Below are 18,965 nucleotides of genomic sequence, written 5' to 3'. Positions count from 1 at the left end.
CTGCGAGGAAAAGGTGCTCACTGCTTATGAAAACTGATCTGAAGAGTCAACCTTCATAGGAGAGCTCCTCATGGTCACCTGCTAGTTCATGAGTGTGAAGAGAAGGTCACCAAATTGCTGGCAAGCATCCTGGCAGGAGAGGAATTAGAGAAAGGGTATGTATCTTGACCAATAGACCTTGTGGCTCATCTCTCATGAGATTTGGCACTGGTAGCAGGAGCGTGTCCCCTTGTACTTTGTATTGCACCTCAACGCCTTCCCAATGGAAGGGTGTTGCTATAACATTGTTCCTCCAACAAAACCATGCAGAGGAACCAGACTGAAACTGTGGAGAATCAGACTTATCAGTCGTCCTGTGCTTCTGTAACTTCTTCCTTGACAGCTCCACATCAGAAGATTCTGTTGTGATCTCAGAAACCCTTCAACGGGGACCCGATATGGCACCAGGTATTGACATTACCGGCATGCACTGATTCTCTCTCCCAAAAGAGAGAGAGAGAGCGAGAGAGAGAGAGAGAGAGAGAGAGAGAGAGAGAGAGAGAGAGAGAGAGAGAGAGAGAGAGAGAGAGAGAGAGAGATGGCAACTCATAGATCAGCCCTCCTTGACCTCTTTGAAGATGAAAGATAGAACTTGAAGTTCATCTTCTGCAGTCAGAGATCGGCAGAAACTGAAGGTCACGTACACATGAGGGATAGGAGAGCATCAGACTATGCAACCCAACAGGAACAGGTATACAGTATTTTATAAAGGCAGTTAGCACAGATACTGTAACACAATTACGCTACCTGGTGTATAGGGAAAGCCTACTCGCCAACTACTACCACTACTACTACCTGAAGTCATCATTCTATGAAAGGTCAAAGGTTTGTATGATGTGTAGCAATAAACCAATAATAGAAGTTGAAATACAAAACAAATTCAGCATAATAATAACAAACCAATTGAGTGAAATATAACTAAGTACAAAAATCCTTAAAGAAAGCTGCACTACAGTAATTATGTCCCTCCTCCACCACATACTGCAAAAGAGATCAGTAGACAAATGCAAATAAAACACTTTTGTTTTCTGTTGTTCAAGTATTTCCTCTAATCATTTAATCTCCACAAATACAGTTAAGGTTCCTAACTGTCAAATGTTCCTAAGCAACAAAGGATGTGAATAATTAGGGAGTCAGAGGTACAGTACAACGAGGAGGTGCATAACCAGCTAACATGAGATGACCCATCAGAGTGCAATAGCACAAGCAGCTGAACATCACCAGGGAGACACAGATCTCCTTTAATCGGACATGTTTCTCTGGCTTGATCAAAATTACATTAAACTTGTTTGCAAATGTCCAGTAAAGAGACATTTGCAATGGAACTGTCTCAATTCCAGTTGATTGACCCAACAAGAGAGAGCACAAATAGAGTCTAGCAAATGTGGAAATTTAATCACTTTGTACCAGCTTTCTCTTCTTTTAAAAAAAACACGACTTCCCCACTTCCTTGAACATTTTCTCCAGCACAAATCTTCCTCCTATGCTTTGAAAAAAAGTGTTCTCCGGGTAAATGTCATATCACACACACTGCACTTAAATCGCTTCACTCTTTGTCTTAATACCTTAATTGGCTCTACTTTATATTAGTGATGCAATGGACCCCAACACTGGGTCTACGGTTGCACCTCTATACTTCACTAGCCTTGTATCTGAGGGCTCCTTACAAGATGGTCACTGTTCCCTTGATGGCAGCAATCTGCTCCTCATTTATGATTGGGCAACTTGGTATCCCCTCAAGGTATTGTCTCAGGCTTTTCTTCATAAGTCCTGCTGCCCCCACCACCACAGGTATTACTTCTATTTCTTTCAGTTCACAAGTATTTTTCAGATCGTTCTTCAGTTCTTGATATTTTGTTATTCTCTGCCTCTCAGCTCTGTTGAGGCCAAAATCACAGGGTACTGTCACATCTATAATCTTTGCTGTTTTTTCTTCTTTATTTCAGATCAAAATATCAGGTCTTATAGCACCTCCTTCTATATATCTTCCTGTCGGGATTATCTCATCATAAAAGATGGTAATGTATCTGTTGGTGGTAACTGGATCTGGTTCATGCTCCCATATCTTATCTTTTACTTCAATTTTGTATTCTTTACATATTTTCCAATGTATATATTTACAGATCTTACTGTGATGAGCTGTGTAGTGACCATCTGCGAATTAGAGTCTGGCAGGCTGAAACCAGATAACCAACACTCTCAACTGCTGCATGACAAAACCTACACGGGTTGTTTCCTGATATGCCCACCATTTTCTTGAAGCTGTTTTTTAGGAGTCCTTGGTCTTGTGTTCCTATCATCTTCTTTTCTCCATCAAAACAAATTATGAATTTTATGATGTCTTGAGAGTGAACTTTTCTGAGAAAATGCTTTGTCACAGACATTACACTTGAATGGTTTCTCCCCAGTGTGAGTTCTAAAATGTGTTGCAAGGTCACTTTTTGTATGAAATGCTTTGTCACAGACATTACACTTGAATGGTTTCTCCCCGTAGTGAAATCTTGAATGTCTTGCAAGATAATATTTATCCTTAAATGCTTTGTCACAGACATCACATTTGAATAAGTTCTCCCCAGTGTGAATTCCACAATGTCTTGCAAGATTACTTTTCGTACGAAATGCTTTATCACAGACACTGCACTTGAATGGTTTCTCCCCAGTGTGAATTCTAGAATGTGTTGTGAGAGAACTTCTATCAGAAAATGCTTGGTCACAGACATTACACTTGAAAGGTTTCTCTCTGGTGTGAATTCTAAAATGGCTTGCAAGATTAATTTCCAAATGAAATGCTTTATCACAGACACTGCACTTGAATGACTTTATCCTATTGTGAGTTTCATAATGTACTTTAAGATCAATTTTATTAGAAAATGTTTTGTCACCTTCTCTGCATCTGAACAGGTCTTCAGTGTGAATTAGCATTTGAGTGTTTGGGTTAACTACTTCACTAAATTGCTTTTCAGAATTTCCACCCACAAACGACTTCTCTCTCGTACCAACATCAATTTGAGTTTTGGAAGTGTCAGCGGAAGCAGCCTCGCTATGCAGGGAAACGCTTTTCAGGCCAAAGCGTTTCTGAAACTTCGCAAACCATCCTTTGCTGGCGGAAAAACGTCGTTTCTGAGGCTGGGAATCAGTGGATGTCCCTGCTTGGGGTTCATCTAGTATATCATCTTCGTCTTCTTCAGCATGGTCGCCATCGTGGCCTTGAGGTTCCTTTGCCGCAAAATTCTCATACAAACCCAAAGCCTTGGTTCGGATGGTGTTCGTATCCAAGGCTATGTTCTTTTTTCGTCAGTCGGCAATCCAGACTGCTAAAGCACCTTCCATACGGACGATCGTTTTATTACGAGCGGTAACAACTCGCTTCGCTGACCTGCTAAAGGTGATGGCAGCCGTCTTCCTAATGTTCGCCTCGTGCTTCTTAATGTAGCGAACAGTGGATTCGTTCACTACAAAATGGCGGGCTGCGGCCGCGTAACTTCTGCCTTCTTTCAACATATCAAGAAGTGTCACCTTCTCAGCAATCGTCATCATTTTTCGGTGGCGCTTAGGCTCACTACCAGCCTTAGTAGAAGCAGAACGCTTGGGAGCCATTGAACGCTTTTTCCTATTATGAGTTTCATAAGGTAATTCAAGATCAATTTCATTAGAAAATGTTTTGTCACTTTCTCTGCATCTGAGCAGGTCTTCAGTGTGAATTAGCATTCGAGTGTTGGGGTTAACTACTCCACTAAATTGCTTTTCAGAATTTCCACCCACAAACGACTTCTCTCTCGTACCAACATCAATTTGAGTTTTGGAAGTGTCAGCGGAAGCAGCCTCGCTATGCAGGGAAACGCTTTTCAGTCCGAAGCGTTTCTGAAACTTCGCGAACCATCCTTTGCTGGCGGAAAAACGTCGTTTCTGAGGCTGGGAATCAGTGGATGTCCCTGCTTGGGGTTCATCTAGTACATCATCTTCGTCTTCTTCAGCATGGTCGCCATCGTCGTCTTGAGGTTCCTTTGCCGCAAAATTCTCATACAAACCCAAAGCCTTGGTTCGGATGGTGTTCGCATCCAAGGCTATGTTCTTTTTCCGGCAGTCGGCAATCCAGACTGTTAAAGCACCTTCCATACGGACGATCGTTTTATTACGAGCGGTAACAACTCGCTTCGCTGACCTGCTAAAGGTGATGGCAGCCGTCTTTCTAATGTTCGCCTCGTCCTTCTTAATGTAGCGAACAGTGGATTCGTTCACTACAAAATGGCGGGCTGCGGCCGCGTAACTTCTGCCTTCTTTCAACATATCAAGAAGTGTCACCTTCTCAGCAATCGTCATCATTTTTCGGTGGCGCTTAGGCTCACTACCAGCCTTAGTAGAAGCAGAACGCTTGGGAGCCATTGAACGCTTTATCCTATTATGAGTTTCATAAGGTACTTCAAGATCAATTTCATTAGAAAATGTTTTGTCACTTTCTCTGCATCTGAGCAGGTCTTCAGTGTGAATTAGCATTCGAGTGTTGGGGTTAACTACTCCACTAAATTGCTTTTCAGAATTTCCACCCACAAACGACTTCTCTCTCGTACCAACATCAATTTGAGTTTTGGAAGTGTCAGCGGAAGCAGCCTCGCTATGCAGGGAAACGCTTTTCAGTCCGAAGCGTTTCTGAAACTTCGCGAACCATCCTTTGCTGGCGGAAAAACGTCGTTTCTGAGGCTGGGAATCAGTGGATGTCCCTGCTTGGGGTTCATCTAGTACATCATCTTCGTCTTCTTCAGCATGGTCGCCATCGTCGTCTTGATGTTCCTTTGCCGCAAAATTCTCATACAAACCCAAAGCCTTGGTTCGGATGGTGTTCGTATCCAAGGCTATGTTCTTCTTCCGGCAGTCGGCAATCCAGACTGCTAAAGCACCTTCCATACGGACGATCGTTTTATTACGAGCGGTAACAACTCGCTTCGCTGATCTACTAAAGGTGATGGCAGCTGTCTTTCTAATGTTCGCCTCGTCCTTCTTAATGTAGCGAACGGTGGATTCGTTCACTACAAAATATCGGGCTGCGGCCGCGTAACTTCTGCCTTCTTTCAACATATCAAGAAGTGTCACCTTCTCAGCAATCGTCATCATTTTTCGGTGGCGCTTAGGCTCACTACCAGCCTTAGTAGAAGCAGAACGCTTGGGAGCCATTGAACGCATTATCCTATTATGAGTTTCATAAGGTACTTCAAGATCAATTTCATTAGAAAATGTTTTGTCACTTTCTCTGCATCTGAGCAGGTCTTCAGTGTGAATTAGCATTCGAGTGTTGGGGTTAACTACTCCACTAAATTGCTTTTCAGAATTTCCACCCACAAACGACTTCTCTCTCGTACCAACATCAATTTGAGTTTTGGAAGTGTCAGCGGAAGCAGCCTCGCTATGCAGGGAAACGCTTTTCAGGCCGAAGCGTTTCTGAAACTTCGTGAACCATCCTTTGCTGGCGGAAAAACGTCGTTTCTGAGGCTGGGAATCAGTGGATGTCCCTGCTTGGGGTTCATCTAGTACATCATCTTCGTCTTCAGCATGGTCGCCATCGTGGCCTTGATGTTCCTTTGCCGTAAAATTCTCATACAAACCCAAAGCCTTGGTTCGGATGGTGTTCGTATCCAAGGCTATGTTCTTCTTCCGGCAGTCGGCAATCCAGACTGCTAAAGCACCTTCCATACGGACGATTGTTTTATTACGAGCGGTAACAACTCGCTTCGTTGACCTGCTAAAGGTGATGGCAGCCGTCTTCCTAATGTTCGCCTCGTCCTTCTTAATGTAGCGAACAGTGGATTCGTTCACTACAAAATGGCGGGCTGCAGCCGCGTAACTTCTGCCTTCTTTCAACATATCAAGAAGTGTCACCTTCTCAGCAATCGTCATCATTTTTCGGTGGCGCTTAGGCTCACTATCAGCCTTAGTAGAAGCAGAACGCTTGGGAGCCATTGAACGCTTTATCCTATTATGAGTTTCATAAGGTACTTCAAGATCAATTTCATTAGAAAATGTTTTGTCACTTTCTCTGCATCTGAGCAGGTCTTCAATGTGAATTAGCATTCGAGTGTTGGGGTTAACTACTCCACTAAATTGCTTTTCAGAATTTCCACCCACAAACGACTTCCCTCTCGTACCAACATCAATTTGAGTTTTGGAATCACTTTCCTGACAAAGAGGTTTTTCACAGCCTCTGTTTTCCATCTGCTCCTCTTTCTGTAAACTTTTTTTCCGCCTCCCTCTTTCCTTTCCTTTGTCCCCTTTCCTATTGGATCCCAAATGTATGTCACTTTCCTCTTTTACACTTGTCTTTACACTCTTTTCCTCCTCTTTATTGACTTCCCTTTCGCTGATTTGTGAATCCTCCTCACTCACTGATGCATCAGAGTCAAAACAGTATTTCATGTCACCTTCATTTGACTCAAATATTTCTGGCTCTGCTTTGAATTCTGGCTCTGCTTTGAATTCTATTTCTGGCTCTGCTTTGAATTCTATTTCTGGCTTGGCTTTGAATTCTATTTCTGGCTCTTCTTTGAATTCTATTTCTGGCTTGGCTTTGAATTTTATTTCTGGCTCTGCTTCAAATTCTGGCTCTGCTTTGAATTCCACGTCTGGGTCCATGAAAAGAGAGTCATCATCAAAGAGTCCACAACTGTTGACCAAATCATCATTTTCTATCTTGACTGCAGAGTGTGAAAAAGAATCTTCCATTTCGGTTTTTACTGGAAATTCTATTGATTCAGAGTTCTTAATCCCCTCCCTATCACTGGATGACATCCTCTTCAATATTATCTTCAACAGCAGACAAATATAAAGTTAACAACAAACTTCCTATTCTCTACATGAAAGTCTTACAGCATGAACTAACACAGACCCTTCTTCCTTTTTCCCAGTCCTGTATCTCTTGCAGATATCTTCAGTAGTTTATATAATCTTCGTCACAATAGATTGATGATTATTTCCTTTGGGATGAAAAATCTGAAATAGTAGAGAAAATTTGTCATTGGAAAAGGAAAAGATGAAAATATTTGTTGGAGTTTTCTGAAATGAAAAGACAATATTCAACCGAAAATGAGTTTTTTCTTAAGTAATTTACATTTTTCCTATCCATACAAACCGAGTCCTATAATTTGGGCCACTCACCGATTACAAGGTTGAAAGTTAATTGGAACCAAAACTGGAAGGTTCTGTAACCTCCCTGGAAGTGTTCCAGGCTTGAACTGTGGAGAAGCAAAGAGAGGTCACTATTGCCTCCCAAGTGTTTATCATAGGAGAAAGTGATAGGCTCTGGGTCATACATGAATTATACCGGCCCATGTAAAGAGAAACTGTACCCACTGGAGGGGCGTCAGTAAGAATCACAAACCAAGTATAAGAATAATGGGTTGGTAGTGTTGCGAGGTAGCTGTTAGGTACGAACAGAGAGGCGAGGTGAATGTAAGTGACTTTACTCAACAAGATAACGAGCTTAAATGCATATGGTTGAGAGAGAAAAAAAGCAATAGCATTACAGTATATGAACGTGTATGAAACACCTGCGTTACATGGCTCCCCCCTAAAAAAAGACATACATGTGAAATATGGCGACCTGCCCTAGAAAGGCAAACTGTAGGTGGGTCATCTTGCAGGAGATACGCAGATTTTGGGCGATTAATGAAGACTCAGTCTTCTGCACCATGAATGGTGAATAAGAAAGCCTTCAGTGTGCAATGGATAACGAGGAATGAGTCCGTGTAAGGCGCGTCAGCGGTGGCTTGCTAGTGTCAGTGGGCACAAAAGACACGAGTTGTGGTGTTCAAATCTTTTGGTAGGTGTTGCTTTTCTGGGGGCTTGTACCTCTGGCAGCAGGAGTAAATTTTCCCACAACGGGACGCAGGCACTGGAGATTGTCTGAGGTGGTTACAGACGGAAAATAATTCATCACTGACGACGAATCGGTTGCCATTCTTCCTTTATTCTTTATAAACTGCAGATTTCTTAGCTCTGAAGTTATCTGTTATTTTGCGCAAGTTAGCAAGAAGAGGAGCTTTTAGCACTTGTTGGAGAATTGGTAATGTTACCTCAATATGTAAATATGTTTGTGGTAGCTACTTTTCATAATATATACACATATGTGGTTTGGCCTAGAAAATGAGCTTATCACATATGCAGATGATGCTACTCTCTTTGCATCAATTTCATCTCCTTAATGTAGATCTGTGGTTGGTAAATCCCTTAATAGAGATCTAAGTGATACCTTAGTGATAAGAAACAGTACACTATGTCTGCTCCTAACTGTGTCTGCTTCATATGTAATGAAACAGATGGAGAACGGAGAAAATGGATAGTATGTGAATGTAATAGACTCTACCATAAGAGATGTGTGCATATAGTGACAGCCATCAGTGAGAATGAATGGAAAAACCTAGACTGGTTATGTCCACACTGCGTACGTGAAGCTAGACAAAAAATTTAGTAATATCAAAATTAAAGGAAAATGTAAACGTGAGAGATCTGTCCCTGAACGAACAAGATGCAAAAATAGATGACTTGGAAAATAAACTTGCGGACCTTAGCGCAGATGCAGCAAATACCACCCAGACCACCGACCTCACTGAGAAAGTTAACATTCTTGCCATGAATATGGAATCAATTAAAGCAACACTTCAAACACTGAAAGACCCAAAACCAGAGAAACCGGCATTTGCTGACAAAGGAAAAAAAATCTGTTGATAATTAAATCAACTAACAACTAAAATCACTGAAAGAAAACGTGAGGTTGAACAAGCACTTAAAGACATTCCTATACTTAACACGAGGTCAACTATGAATGGAAATGTTGTTGTAAACTTTGCAAACAATATGATCAGAGAAGAGGCGGTAAACAAAATTCAGTCATTGGTGGCTGACACTGAAACGAGAAATATCGGAAAACTAAAACCCAAAATAATGATATACAATCTATACAATGATGATGATGATGTAGTAAATGCTTTGATTCAAAGAAATCGCTGCCTGGACCAAATCCAAATTATAGAAGATAAGATAAGTGTAGTCCTGAAGAAAAATGCCTTGTGGGGTACCACCCACCATGTGCTGAAATGTGATCCTGAAGTTCGGAGGGCTATTCACGATAATGGGGACAAAGTTTCCTTTCGATGGGGTGTCTATAACATACGTGATAGGTACCACGTGATCACCTGCTACCACTGTCAGAGGTATGGACATTTTGAAAAAGATTGCAAATCTAAGAATGAAGATAAAGTCTGCGGGAAATGTTCAGGGAGACACTCCACCAGGGAGTGTAATTCGCAAGTGTCAAAGTGTATAAACTGCACAAAGTTAAACAGACCAAGTGACCACACAGTAAATTCTAGAGAGTGCAATGCTTTTGACTTGGAATTGAAAAGACTGGCGGAAAATACTGATCATGGTTACTAGGGATGTCATAAACTGTGGCTATGTAAATATACAATCTGTAGGTAATAAGACTGTTCAAATTCGAGAATTGATATACGAGAAATATTTAGATATGGTAGCATTATCTGAAACATGGTTAAATAACTTGGACAAGGCAAAGATCACTGAAATGACGCCCGCCCCCCCACACATGCCTTCTTTCACATACCGAGAGAAGGTAGGTCTGGTGGGGTGTCGGACTCTTTATTCATGAAAGATACTCAAATCTCAAAACGTTGAAAAGAATGTGTTTAAATACTCTGAACGAACACGGTAGAACGACAGTGGAGGTCCTGTAGAGAGCGGGGTTCCCCTGCTGTATGGGACCAGAAAAGCAGCCATCAAAGTAAAAGTAAAGTAGCTAAAATTAGTACATGGTGCAAATTATGTGGTATGGAATTGAATCCAAACAAAACTCAGAGTATGGTTGTAAGTACGTCAAGGACAGTGGCTCTTCAACATCTGGATCTCAGCATTAATAGTTTTTCTTTAACTTTGTATGGCTCTTTTGAAAAATCAATTTTGATTCTCAACAGCAAATTTACTTTTGAGAAACACACTGGGTGTCTTTTTCAATTGCACAAAAAATTGGCTTATTGAGAAAGTCTTTCAAGATAATTGGTGATCATCTATTTTGAAGAAGTGTTTTAATTCTTTCATTCTACCCCCTTAAGTATTGTTCTCTTGTCTGGTCTTCAGCTGCTGATTCTCATCTTGATTTGTTGGACAGGAACTTACAGTCTATTAAGGGGACCGTCCGCTATGGTGTTTAACATAACTTAGAAAAAAAAACGAAAATTGCTCTCCAGAAGTTTCAGCCAATTATTTCTACAAATAATGAATATATTTATTATTATAATTATTACTAGCCAAGCTACAACCCTGGTTGGAAAAGCAAGATGCTATAAGCCCAAGGGCTCCAATAGGGGAAAATAGCCCAGTGAGGAAAGGAAATAAGGAAATAAATAAATGATGAGAACAGATTAACAAAAAATAATTCTAAAAGCAGTAACGTCAAAATAGATATGTCATATATAAACTATAAAAAAGACTCATGTCAGCCTGGTCAACATAAAAACATTTGCTCCAACTTTGAACTTTAAAAGCTCTACTGATTCAACTATCCGATTAGGAAGGTCATTCCACAACTTGGTAACAGCTGGAATAAAACTTCTAGAATACTGTGTAGTATTGAGCCTCATGATGGAGAAGGCCTGGCTATTACAATTAACTGCCTGCCTAGTATTACGAACAGGATAGAATTGTCCAGGGAGATCTGAATGAAAAGGATGGTCAGAGTTATGAAAAATCTTATGCAACATGCATAATGAACTAATTGAACGACGGTGCCAAAGATTAATATCTAGATCAGGAGTAAGAAATTTAATAGACCTTAAGTTTCTGTCTAACAAATTAAGATGAGAATCAGCAGTTGAACACCAGACAGGAGAACAATACTCAAAACAAGGTAGAATGAAAGAATTAAAACACTTCTTCAGAATAGATTGATCACCAAAAATCTTGTAAGACTTTATCAATAAGCCATTTTTTTGTGCAATCGAAGAAGACACAGACCTAATGTGTTTCTCAAAAGTAAATTTGCTGTCGAGAATCACACCTAAAATTTTGAAAGAGTCATACAAATTTAAAGAAACATTATCAATACTGAGATCCGGATGTTGAGGAGCCACTGTCTTTGACCTACTTACAATCATACTTTGAGTTTTGTTAGGATTCAACTTCATATCCCATAATTTGCACCATGCACTAATTTTAGCTAAATCTCTATTAAGGGATTCACCAACCCACGATCTACATTCAGAGGATGGAATTGATGCAAAGAGAGTAGCATCATCTGCATATGCAATAAGCTTGTTTTCTAGGCCAAACCACATGTCATGTGTCTATAGTATGAAAAGTAATGGGCCAAGAACACTACCCTGGGGAACACCGGATATCACATTCCTATACTCACTATGGTGCCCATCAACAACAACTCTTTGAGATCTATTGCTTAAAAAATCAATAATAATGCTAAGAAACGACCCACCCACTCCCAACTGTTTGAGTTTGAAAACAAGGGCCTCTTGATTAACACGGTCAAAGGCAGCACTAAAATCAAGGCTAATCATATGAACTTCCTCACCACAATCAAGGGATTTCTGTACAGCATTGGAGATTGTAAGAAGGGCATCACATGCTCCAAGGCCTTTACAAAAACCAAATTGCAAACTAAGAAGTAGATGATTACCTTCAGCAAACCTATTAAGACGTTCAAAAACTATAATAGAGATATATTGTTTCGGCATAGCTAGAAACTAACTATAGAATTTTCACATGAGGTAAAGAACCCGACGCTAGTTAGTGAAAAGTAAACCAGTTACTGCACTCACCTAGTATATTGATTCACTTTTAATTGCAGGGAATACTTTCTAGGGGGACAAGTATAGAGAGATCAAGTTTGTCTGGTTCTGAAAAATATAAATTACTTCCAAATTTGTCATTTGTTGCTACACAAATACAAACTGTTTGCTCTTCACTACGGAGACTCAGCCTTAAGTGGGTGGAAGTCCAGAATCCAACTGGCTGGATAATTGACCCGGAGTATGACTCTGAGCTCGTGCAAGCGTGAGAGGGGTACCTTTGACACCTCGCAGTCTCTCGGTCTGATGAGCTGGAGATCTGAATGAGCGGAATATTGGAGTGAAAGCACTCCTCTTGCTTACCCTGGGTATTTCCTGACTCCCCCCTCACAGGATGAACGGGGACATAACAAATATATACTGTAACATATTTCAGGCTACACAAGGGAAATGGGTATTACCTGCAGTTGGAGGTACGCCAGCTTGTAGAGTCCCCCAGATAATGTACCCAAAGGGAACTGAGGTAGCTTAAATCACTTGTTGTGCTGCCAACACAGGACCTAGGGGGAAGATATCCAGGTTCCTATGGGTTATATCTTGTAGGTAACAGGTTGTAAAGGTGTTGTGGCTGTGCCAGAGACCTGCCAGAATGACCTGTACCACAGAGAAGTCCCATTTGAATGTTAGGGATGTGCTTATGCCCCTAATGTAGGATGCTCTGGGTCTGCATTCGTCATGAAGAGAGCCAGGGTACCAAGCACAGACGGTGACCTAGTAAATCCGTTTAAATCATTTTTTTGAGTATTATCCTCTTGACCCTGCCTGAGCTTACAGACATGTTTCTGATACGCAGGCGAGATCTGGTTGTTCTTCTGAGATCATGCCTTATTCCTCTAGAACCATTGAAAAGGGGTTATCGGCCAAATGACAGAGAATCCCCCTTCAGAGAAACACTGAGTCATGGCAATATACTCATGGATGCAGGCGAGTGCAACTTGTCCCCCATGTCGAGGAATATACCATGTCCCTTGCTAACTCTCTTAGCAGAGGCCCAAGCGAGAAGGAAGAGCTGACTTAAGAGTCAAGTCATGATCTGAAGAATCACAGGTGGTAAGAAAGTGTTCCTTTCCAAGAGCGTGATACAGGAACTACGCTCCGAGGAAGTGGTCTAACTTTCGACTGGGGACCAGTAAGCTCGACTGTATGAGGGAACAATTCCATTGAGAAGGAAGTGAAAACTCTGTTCATTCTAAAAACGAGGCTCAAGGCCATGCAGTAGTTTATCATGGCTGAAACAGAGCTGGGTCTTTCCTCCCCAAGATATAGAAAGAACTCTGTTATCCTAGGAAAAGTGATATCGAGCAGAGTGAGGTCTCTTTCTACGTCGATCTTTTGAGGATATATCACTTCGCCTGGTAGGCAGCGAAAGACAACCTATGAGGGTATCCAGCTATCCTTTTTGCTACTGCTCATGAAATATCTCTCTAAAAGGGAAGATATTGAATATCCTTCAGGTGAAAAGTCGTAGGAACACAACTGATTGTGGGGAATCTCGGTGAGAGGTTGCATGCAAACGTTGAGAAACAAGTCAGAAGCTCTGTCGATGTCTGCAGGCAGGAGTAGACGTTCTGGGTACTATTATTCTTGCTACCACTGCTGAGCTATCAGGGTCATCAACCAATCTCTCGATGCCCTTATCTTAAAAATGAGTCTCCTCATCATACAAATGGGGGAAAATGGATATTGGATGGTCTCTAGCAAGGATGCCCAACTATCCTGTACTGGCTAACAGTCCTGCGTAAACTTCCAGGTATGAGACATCCTAGACTGACATCTCATCTGCATCCCAACTCCCGCGTCAGGACTTTTGATGGCTAATTGAAGAAGAAAACTTTTCTTGGCTGCTCTGAAAAGGCATTCAAGTTGTCTTCCATCCAACTTCATATTCTTGCGGCCAGATGATAAAGCAGCTGCGCAAAGAATACCTTGGTTTGTCCGGGTATTCTACTACCGTCGTGTTCTCTGATCATTATAAAAGTTAAATAGCTTTCAGAAGACCTACTTCTGAAATAAATCTAAAAATGCCACTATTAATGTTGCTATAATTAGGGCATTAGGTCAACAAATGCCTCACTGTTAAGGGTACCAAACAATTGTCACAATATGGCTGGTATTGGCCATTTTGCTGACACTCGTGTGTCAACCGAGTGTGACCAATGCAGAGACGACAAAGAGTAGACTGCCACTTTTGGGGCATCAAGTTATATCTTCAAGGGGATATAACATTCGTTATTTCACTCCTTATTTTCAACTAAATTATCCCAATGTTGTTGCCAATTATTATAAACCCAATTCTTAATGCTAGGTAAAAAATCAATACAGAGAATGGGATACCTTTTTGGTAGCAACTCAGCTGCTGCATTCTTTGCCAGTAAATCTGCCTGCTCATTTCCAGACACAGTTATGTGTGCTGGAACCAAACAAAATTGAACTGATATACCCCTAAGTCCAAATATAAGAAGCAATTCTAAAGTCTTTAAAACTAAAGGGTTATTGGAATTAAAAACTTCTAAAGCTTGTAGGACACGTCTAGCATCATTCAAAATGGTAAAATTGCCTTCCTCTTTTAACGCAATTTTCTCAAAAGCAGTTAGTATGCCATAAATATAGAGGATACCAGAGGAAGTGCACCTCTACACTTTAAAGCACTAATACATACTCCAAATCCAATGCCAGCATCAGATTTGTAGCCATTGGTATAAAGTCGATTCCCTGTTCTTCAACATGTTCCATAAAGAGTAACCTGCCTTCCAAGTCAATCACATTCTATTTTATATCAATAAAATATTCACAAAAAGATATCTCCGGTAATTTCCATGGAGGGGTTGGTGATATCCAACATGGGAGCACTTTATTTCAACTACATCTAGACTGTCTACTAATGTTTTTATCCGGAAACCATAAGGTCGAGGAGACTTTGGGTGCAACTCAAAATATCTACAATGCCTTACGAGGTTTGCAATCAGGCAGGCTAAAGAATTAGGTCGTCTTTGCACCCTAAACCAATACCGAACAATAGAAGACTTCCGGTAAAGGTCTAAAGGTAATTCTCCAGCATCAACAAGGAGGCTTAGAATAGGCAAAGTTCTAAAAGCTCCTGTGGAAAATCTGATACCAGCATGGTGTACAGAATCTAAAACTTTTAATAGGCTTGGGGTGGCTAAGGAGTTTATTTCACAACCACCCTAACTAATATTTGAAAAAATTAAGGCCTTGTATAAATTCAAGTTTTGTGGTCTGCCCCCATGATGTACGAGACAAAATTTTTTAAAGATTCAGAGCCTCAAGACCTTTTACTTTTAAGGCTTTCAAGTGAGGAACCCATGTAAGCCTACAATGAAATATCAACCCTAGATATCTAGCTTCACTTACACATGGGACCCGTTGGCTTTTAATGTATAGATCCGGAACTGGATGTACTCCCCGAATACGACAGAAATGGACAACATTAGTTTTGCTTGTCGAAAACTTAAATCCATTCACATTGGCCTACTGGATAATTTTGTCAATTGACAGTTGTAGTTTTCTCTCAACCATCGCCATTCTAGCTCCAGCAAATAATGTAGAGAGATCATCTATAAATAATATTGAGAGAATATCTTTGGGAATGACGGAGGATATTTCCTTAATGACTACTGCAAATAGTGTTACACTTAGCATACTACCCTGGGGAACTCCTTCCTGACAATTCCTCTCTAATAGAGCTACCCCCCGTCTCACTTGAAAATATCTAAGTGAAATAAATGATTGAATGAACAATGTAGCTTTCCTCGTAATCCCAAATTATGAATGGTTCAAGTATACCATGTCTCCACGCAGTATCACATGCCTTTTCAAGGTCATTGAGACTGTTACATGGTGCTGTTTGGAAGCAAAGGCTTCACAAATAGAGGATTCAATTCGTACCAACATATCAGTTGTTGAGTGCATTTTTCTAAATCCACACTGGATAGGTGATAAAATACCCTTCTTTTCCAGATACCACATCACTTACCTGGATAATTTAGCTAGCCTTTAAGTCCAATAACTACTCAAATTTCTACCACATTGGCAGCCCTGATACCTCATATTCTGAACTGCTGTTGGTAACACTTACTGCTGGAACAAGAGTCCAAACTGTTCTTTCATTATCTGCATATTACCAGAAGTGGGTGGGACTAGCTAAATTATCCAGATAAGTATTTAATAATATCAATTTTAGAATGAAAATTCCATATTGATAAACATCACCTTCGGATAATTAATCATGCCCAGTTATCCCCACTGTCAAGGAGGAGGGAACTGGAAGAATTTCCCCTTTCTAGAGCAGGAGGTAACAACAAAGGCTAATTTAAGCGAGAAAATACTGAACCTCCACAATTCTTACCTGAAACAAACCGGACTGCAAACAGAAAAACTAAAGGAGAATTGAATGTCAGTAACAATAAAAAGTGCCAGCCTATAGAATCGTACCAACTACGAGGTAAAAGGCACCAAGAAAAAACAAACTATTCATTGCTAAAGGGAGGTCACCGGACAACACCTTCAGAGAAGTGCCAGAAAGCGGCTGAAGGTAAACAAACGAGACTCCTGTGACCAACAAAGAAGAATGCTTCCTGCCAACTACCTTTTCCTCACACAAAAACGAGACCCAGGGGCAAGAGACATAAAGAACAAAAATACTAATTAAAACTACTAAAGGCAAATGAAATCTCGCAAAGAGCATGAGGAGGACAAAAGACTGAAAGAGACTCCAACTGAAAATTTGGCTCATAGGAAAAAACAAAAATCTTCATCATAAATCAATGGGAGACCGAAGACAACCACTCAAGAGCCAATCTCAGTCTGACGTCAAAAGAAGTCCTTCGTCGCAGCAAAGGCCCCAATCGAGAAAGGAAATCAAATAAAGGAATCCTAAACGTCTTGATGGGAAGGCCCCACATAACTCCTTTGGCCAGAAGGCAAAAAGGGGGGAGTACACAAATATAATTAGAATCGTAACAATCACCAGGACAACCTTGTAACTGATTCTTCTAAGGCGACGACCAGGAAACCCTATCAAATGCCGAAACACTCCTAAAAATGACATAAGAGGAGGAAAAGGCCTAGTTGGCAACTCTGTCTACCAGAGAGATACTAACCATCTTGTTGGAAGTGTTAGATGAAAGGGGAAACTTCACACAAACCAGGGTGGCAGAACACACTTAGTCAGAAAGAGAGTGGATAGGTAGATGGTGACTCATGAGGAAGAAGTGAGCGCTGAGACTGATCAAACCTCACAGTGTTAAGCAACCTGGAGTTATGCCTAACGACAGCCAAGGTCGCCAACACTAAGGTTACAGTGGCCATGTCCCTGACTGGTGAATGCAAGACTGAGGTTCCAGTCCCACTCAAACCTGTTAGTTCTATTGGTTGCTGCAACCTCACCATCCTTGTGAGGTAAGGATGGGGGGTTTGGGGGAGCCTATAGGTCTACCTGCTGAGAACATCTCCCACCAAACTCCTGAGGAGCTGTTGCCAAGCGACATTAGGAGTCGCCAGGCAGCGATTCGCTTGACAATGAAAGACCCTGGGTAAAACCCAAAGTTATCAGCACAGGCCTTGAACTATCTTAACACTGTGGAAGATAATGTGCTACCGCTAAGAGAAAAAGAACGTGGGAAGGGAAAGCAGTGACCCCACGTTTATCGCAGTAGATAAGTTCCAAGACTGGCTGTGATACTTGAATTTCCACGAAGTACAGACACCATATTAATCTATTTAATGTGCATTTGGGCTTTCTGAAACTCTACCTGTACTGTTAAAAACCCACCCTTTATGATCAACAGGGATAACTGTTAGCAATATGAAATCAACAGGTAAGTTTACAGTACCATATAACAAGGGCTAAATATGACAAGTTTGGAATAATTTGTATTTTTCCTAACTATACAATCTTGGAGCTCTTTACGTAGGAGTATTATTTTGGCGATAACTGAAACCAGCCGTTAAAGCTTTTGTGAGGTGTAACTACCCACTGCTAGATAGCAGAGGGGGGTAGCAGTGGTAACTATCTGTGCTACACATAAGCTGTCTAGAGGCCACCCTGACACTTCGTGATCGCTGTCTACAGGGCACCCTGACACTTCGTGATCCTTAGAAGATGACAGCCTGGGCAATTATTGCTAGCATAGGATTTAGCAATGAGAATTCACCAGGTAAGCATAAAATTGCAGCTATGCTCTTCACTTAACCTAGACATTACCCAACTCCACCTCACTTGGAGACTGGGCATATAACAAGTACAGTATTTACATATTTATCAGATAACACAAAGGACATGGTACCCACCTGCAGTCAGAGGAGTTCAGCTTGCTGAGTTCCTCGGATGCTGAGCCCCAACAGAGGGGAGGGTGAAATACTAAGTGGCCAGTCACTTTTACATTCATCCCAGACTTACTCGTTGGTAACATCTGCCCTCAATTAACTGCTACTTGTCCTACCAGCGAGCTGAGGTGTTATTGACCATGTTTTGTGCAGTCACCACAGGACCTGAGATAAATACGTCCAGTTTCCAGTTTGTTATGCCTTACAGGTAGAAATTTCATTCACTAAATATGTCATTTACCTACTACAGAAAAATGTTGAAAAGAGGATGGATTTTTTACCACCAAAAACATACAAATTATTCTCATCTCAGGAAACGTTCCCTTATGGTTCCTCCCCCCGCCCCTGGATCTCAGCAAATGGGGCTCAATTATTGTAGAATAGTTTTAGCTTATTTCCATATTCAGATTTTGGGTGAATTTTTTTGCAAATATGACAAATTCGTAGATAATTTGTATTTTTCCTAACTATACAAACCTTAGCTATTTAATAGGGGTTATTATTTCCGGCGTAGCTGAAATGACGAGCCATTAAAATTTTAACGAGGATTTATTACCCACACCGCTAGTTAGCGGGGGGGGGGGGAGGGGGTAGGACGGGTAGCTTGCTAACCCCCGCCCCCCTCACACACACCTGTGCTTGAGCTCACTTTGCTTGAAGGTAGGACTTCAAGGGGGATAGGGCTGGCGGGCAAGTTTGATTAAATAGCTAAGGTTTGTA

At 41.1% G+C, this 18,965-nt stretch overlaps 1 protein-coding gene and 1 long non-coding RNA gene across 2 annotated transcripts in view; one reads left to right on the top strand and one right to left on the bottom strand.

The window, feature by feature from the left end:
• The window catches only part of LOC137618699 (uncharacterized), a 375,124-nt gene that overhangs the window by 182,698 nt on the left and 173,461 nt on the right, over positions 1 to 18,965 (top strand). The gene's annotated exons all lie outside the window — the stretch shown is intronic.
• Positions 2,353 to 18,965, bottom strand: part of LOC137618603 (zinc finger protein 391-like) — a 95,849-nt gene continuing 79,236 nt past the window's right edge. Inside the window, exons 3-5 of the mRNA XM_068348714.1 lie at positions 18,210 to 18,410; positions 5,911 to 7,017; positions 2,353 to 3,255 (exon numbers count right to left, since the gene is read on the bottom strand). Of these exons, the coding sequence (XP_068204815.1) occupies positions 2,353 to 3,255; positions 5,911 to 6,816 (1,809 nt within the window). The 5' untranslated portion in view covers positions 6,817 to 7,017; positions 18,210 to 18,410. The remainder of the gene's footprint in view (positions 3,256 to 5,910; positions 7,018 to 18,209; positions 18,411 to 18,965) is intronic.

This window comes from Palaemon carinicauda, chromosome 25 (assembly GCF_036898095.1).
Source record: "Palaemon carinicauda isolate YSFRI2023 chromosome 25, ASM3689809v2, whole genome shotgun sequence".
NCBI lineage: Eukaryota > Metazoa > Arthropoda > Malacostraca > Decapoda > Palaemonidae > Palaemon > Palaemon carinicauda.
The sequence above is the reverse complement of the archived record's forward strand: the minus strand, read 5'-3'. Positions and strand labels throughout refer to the sequence as shown.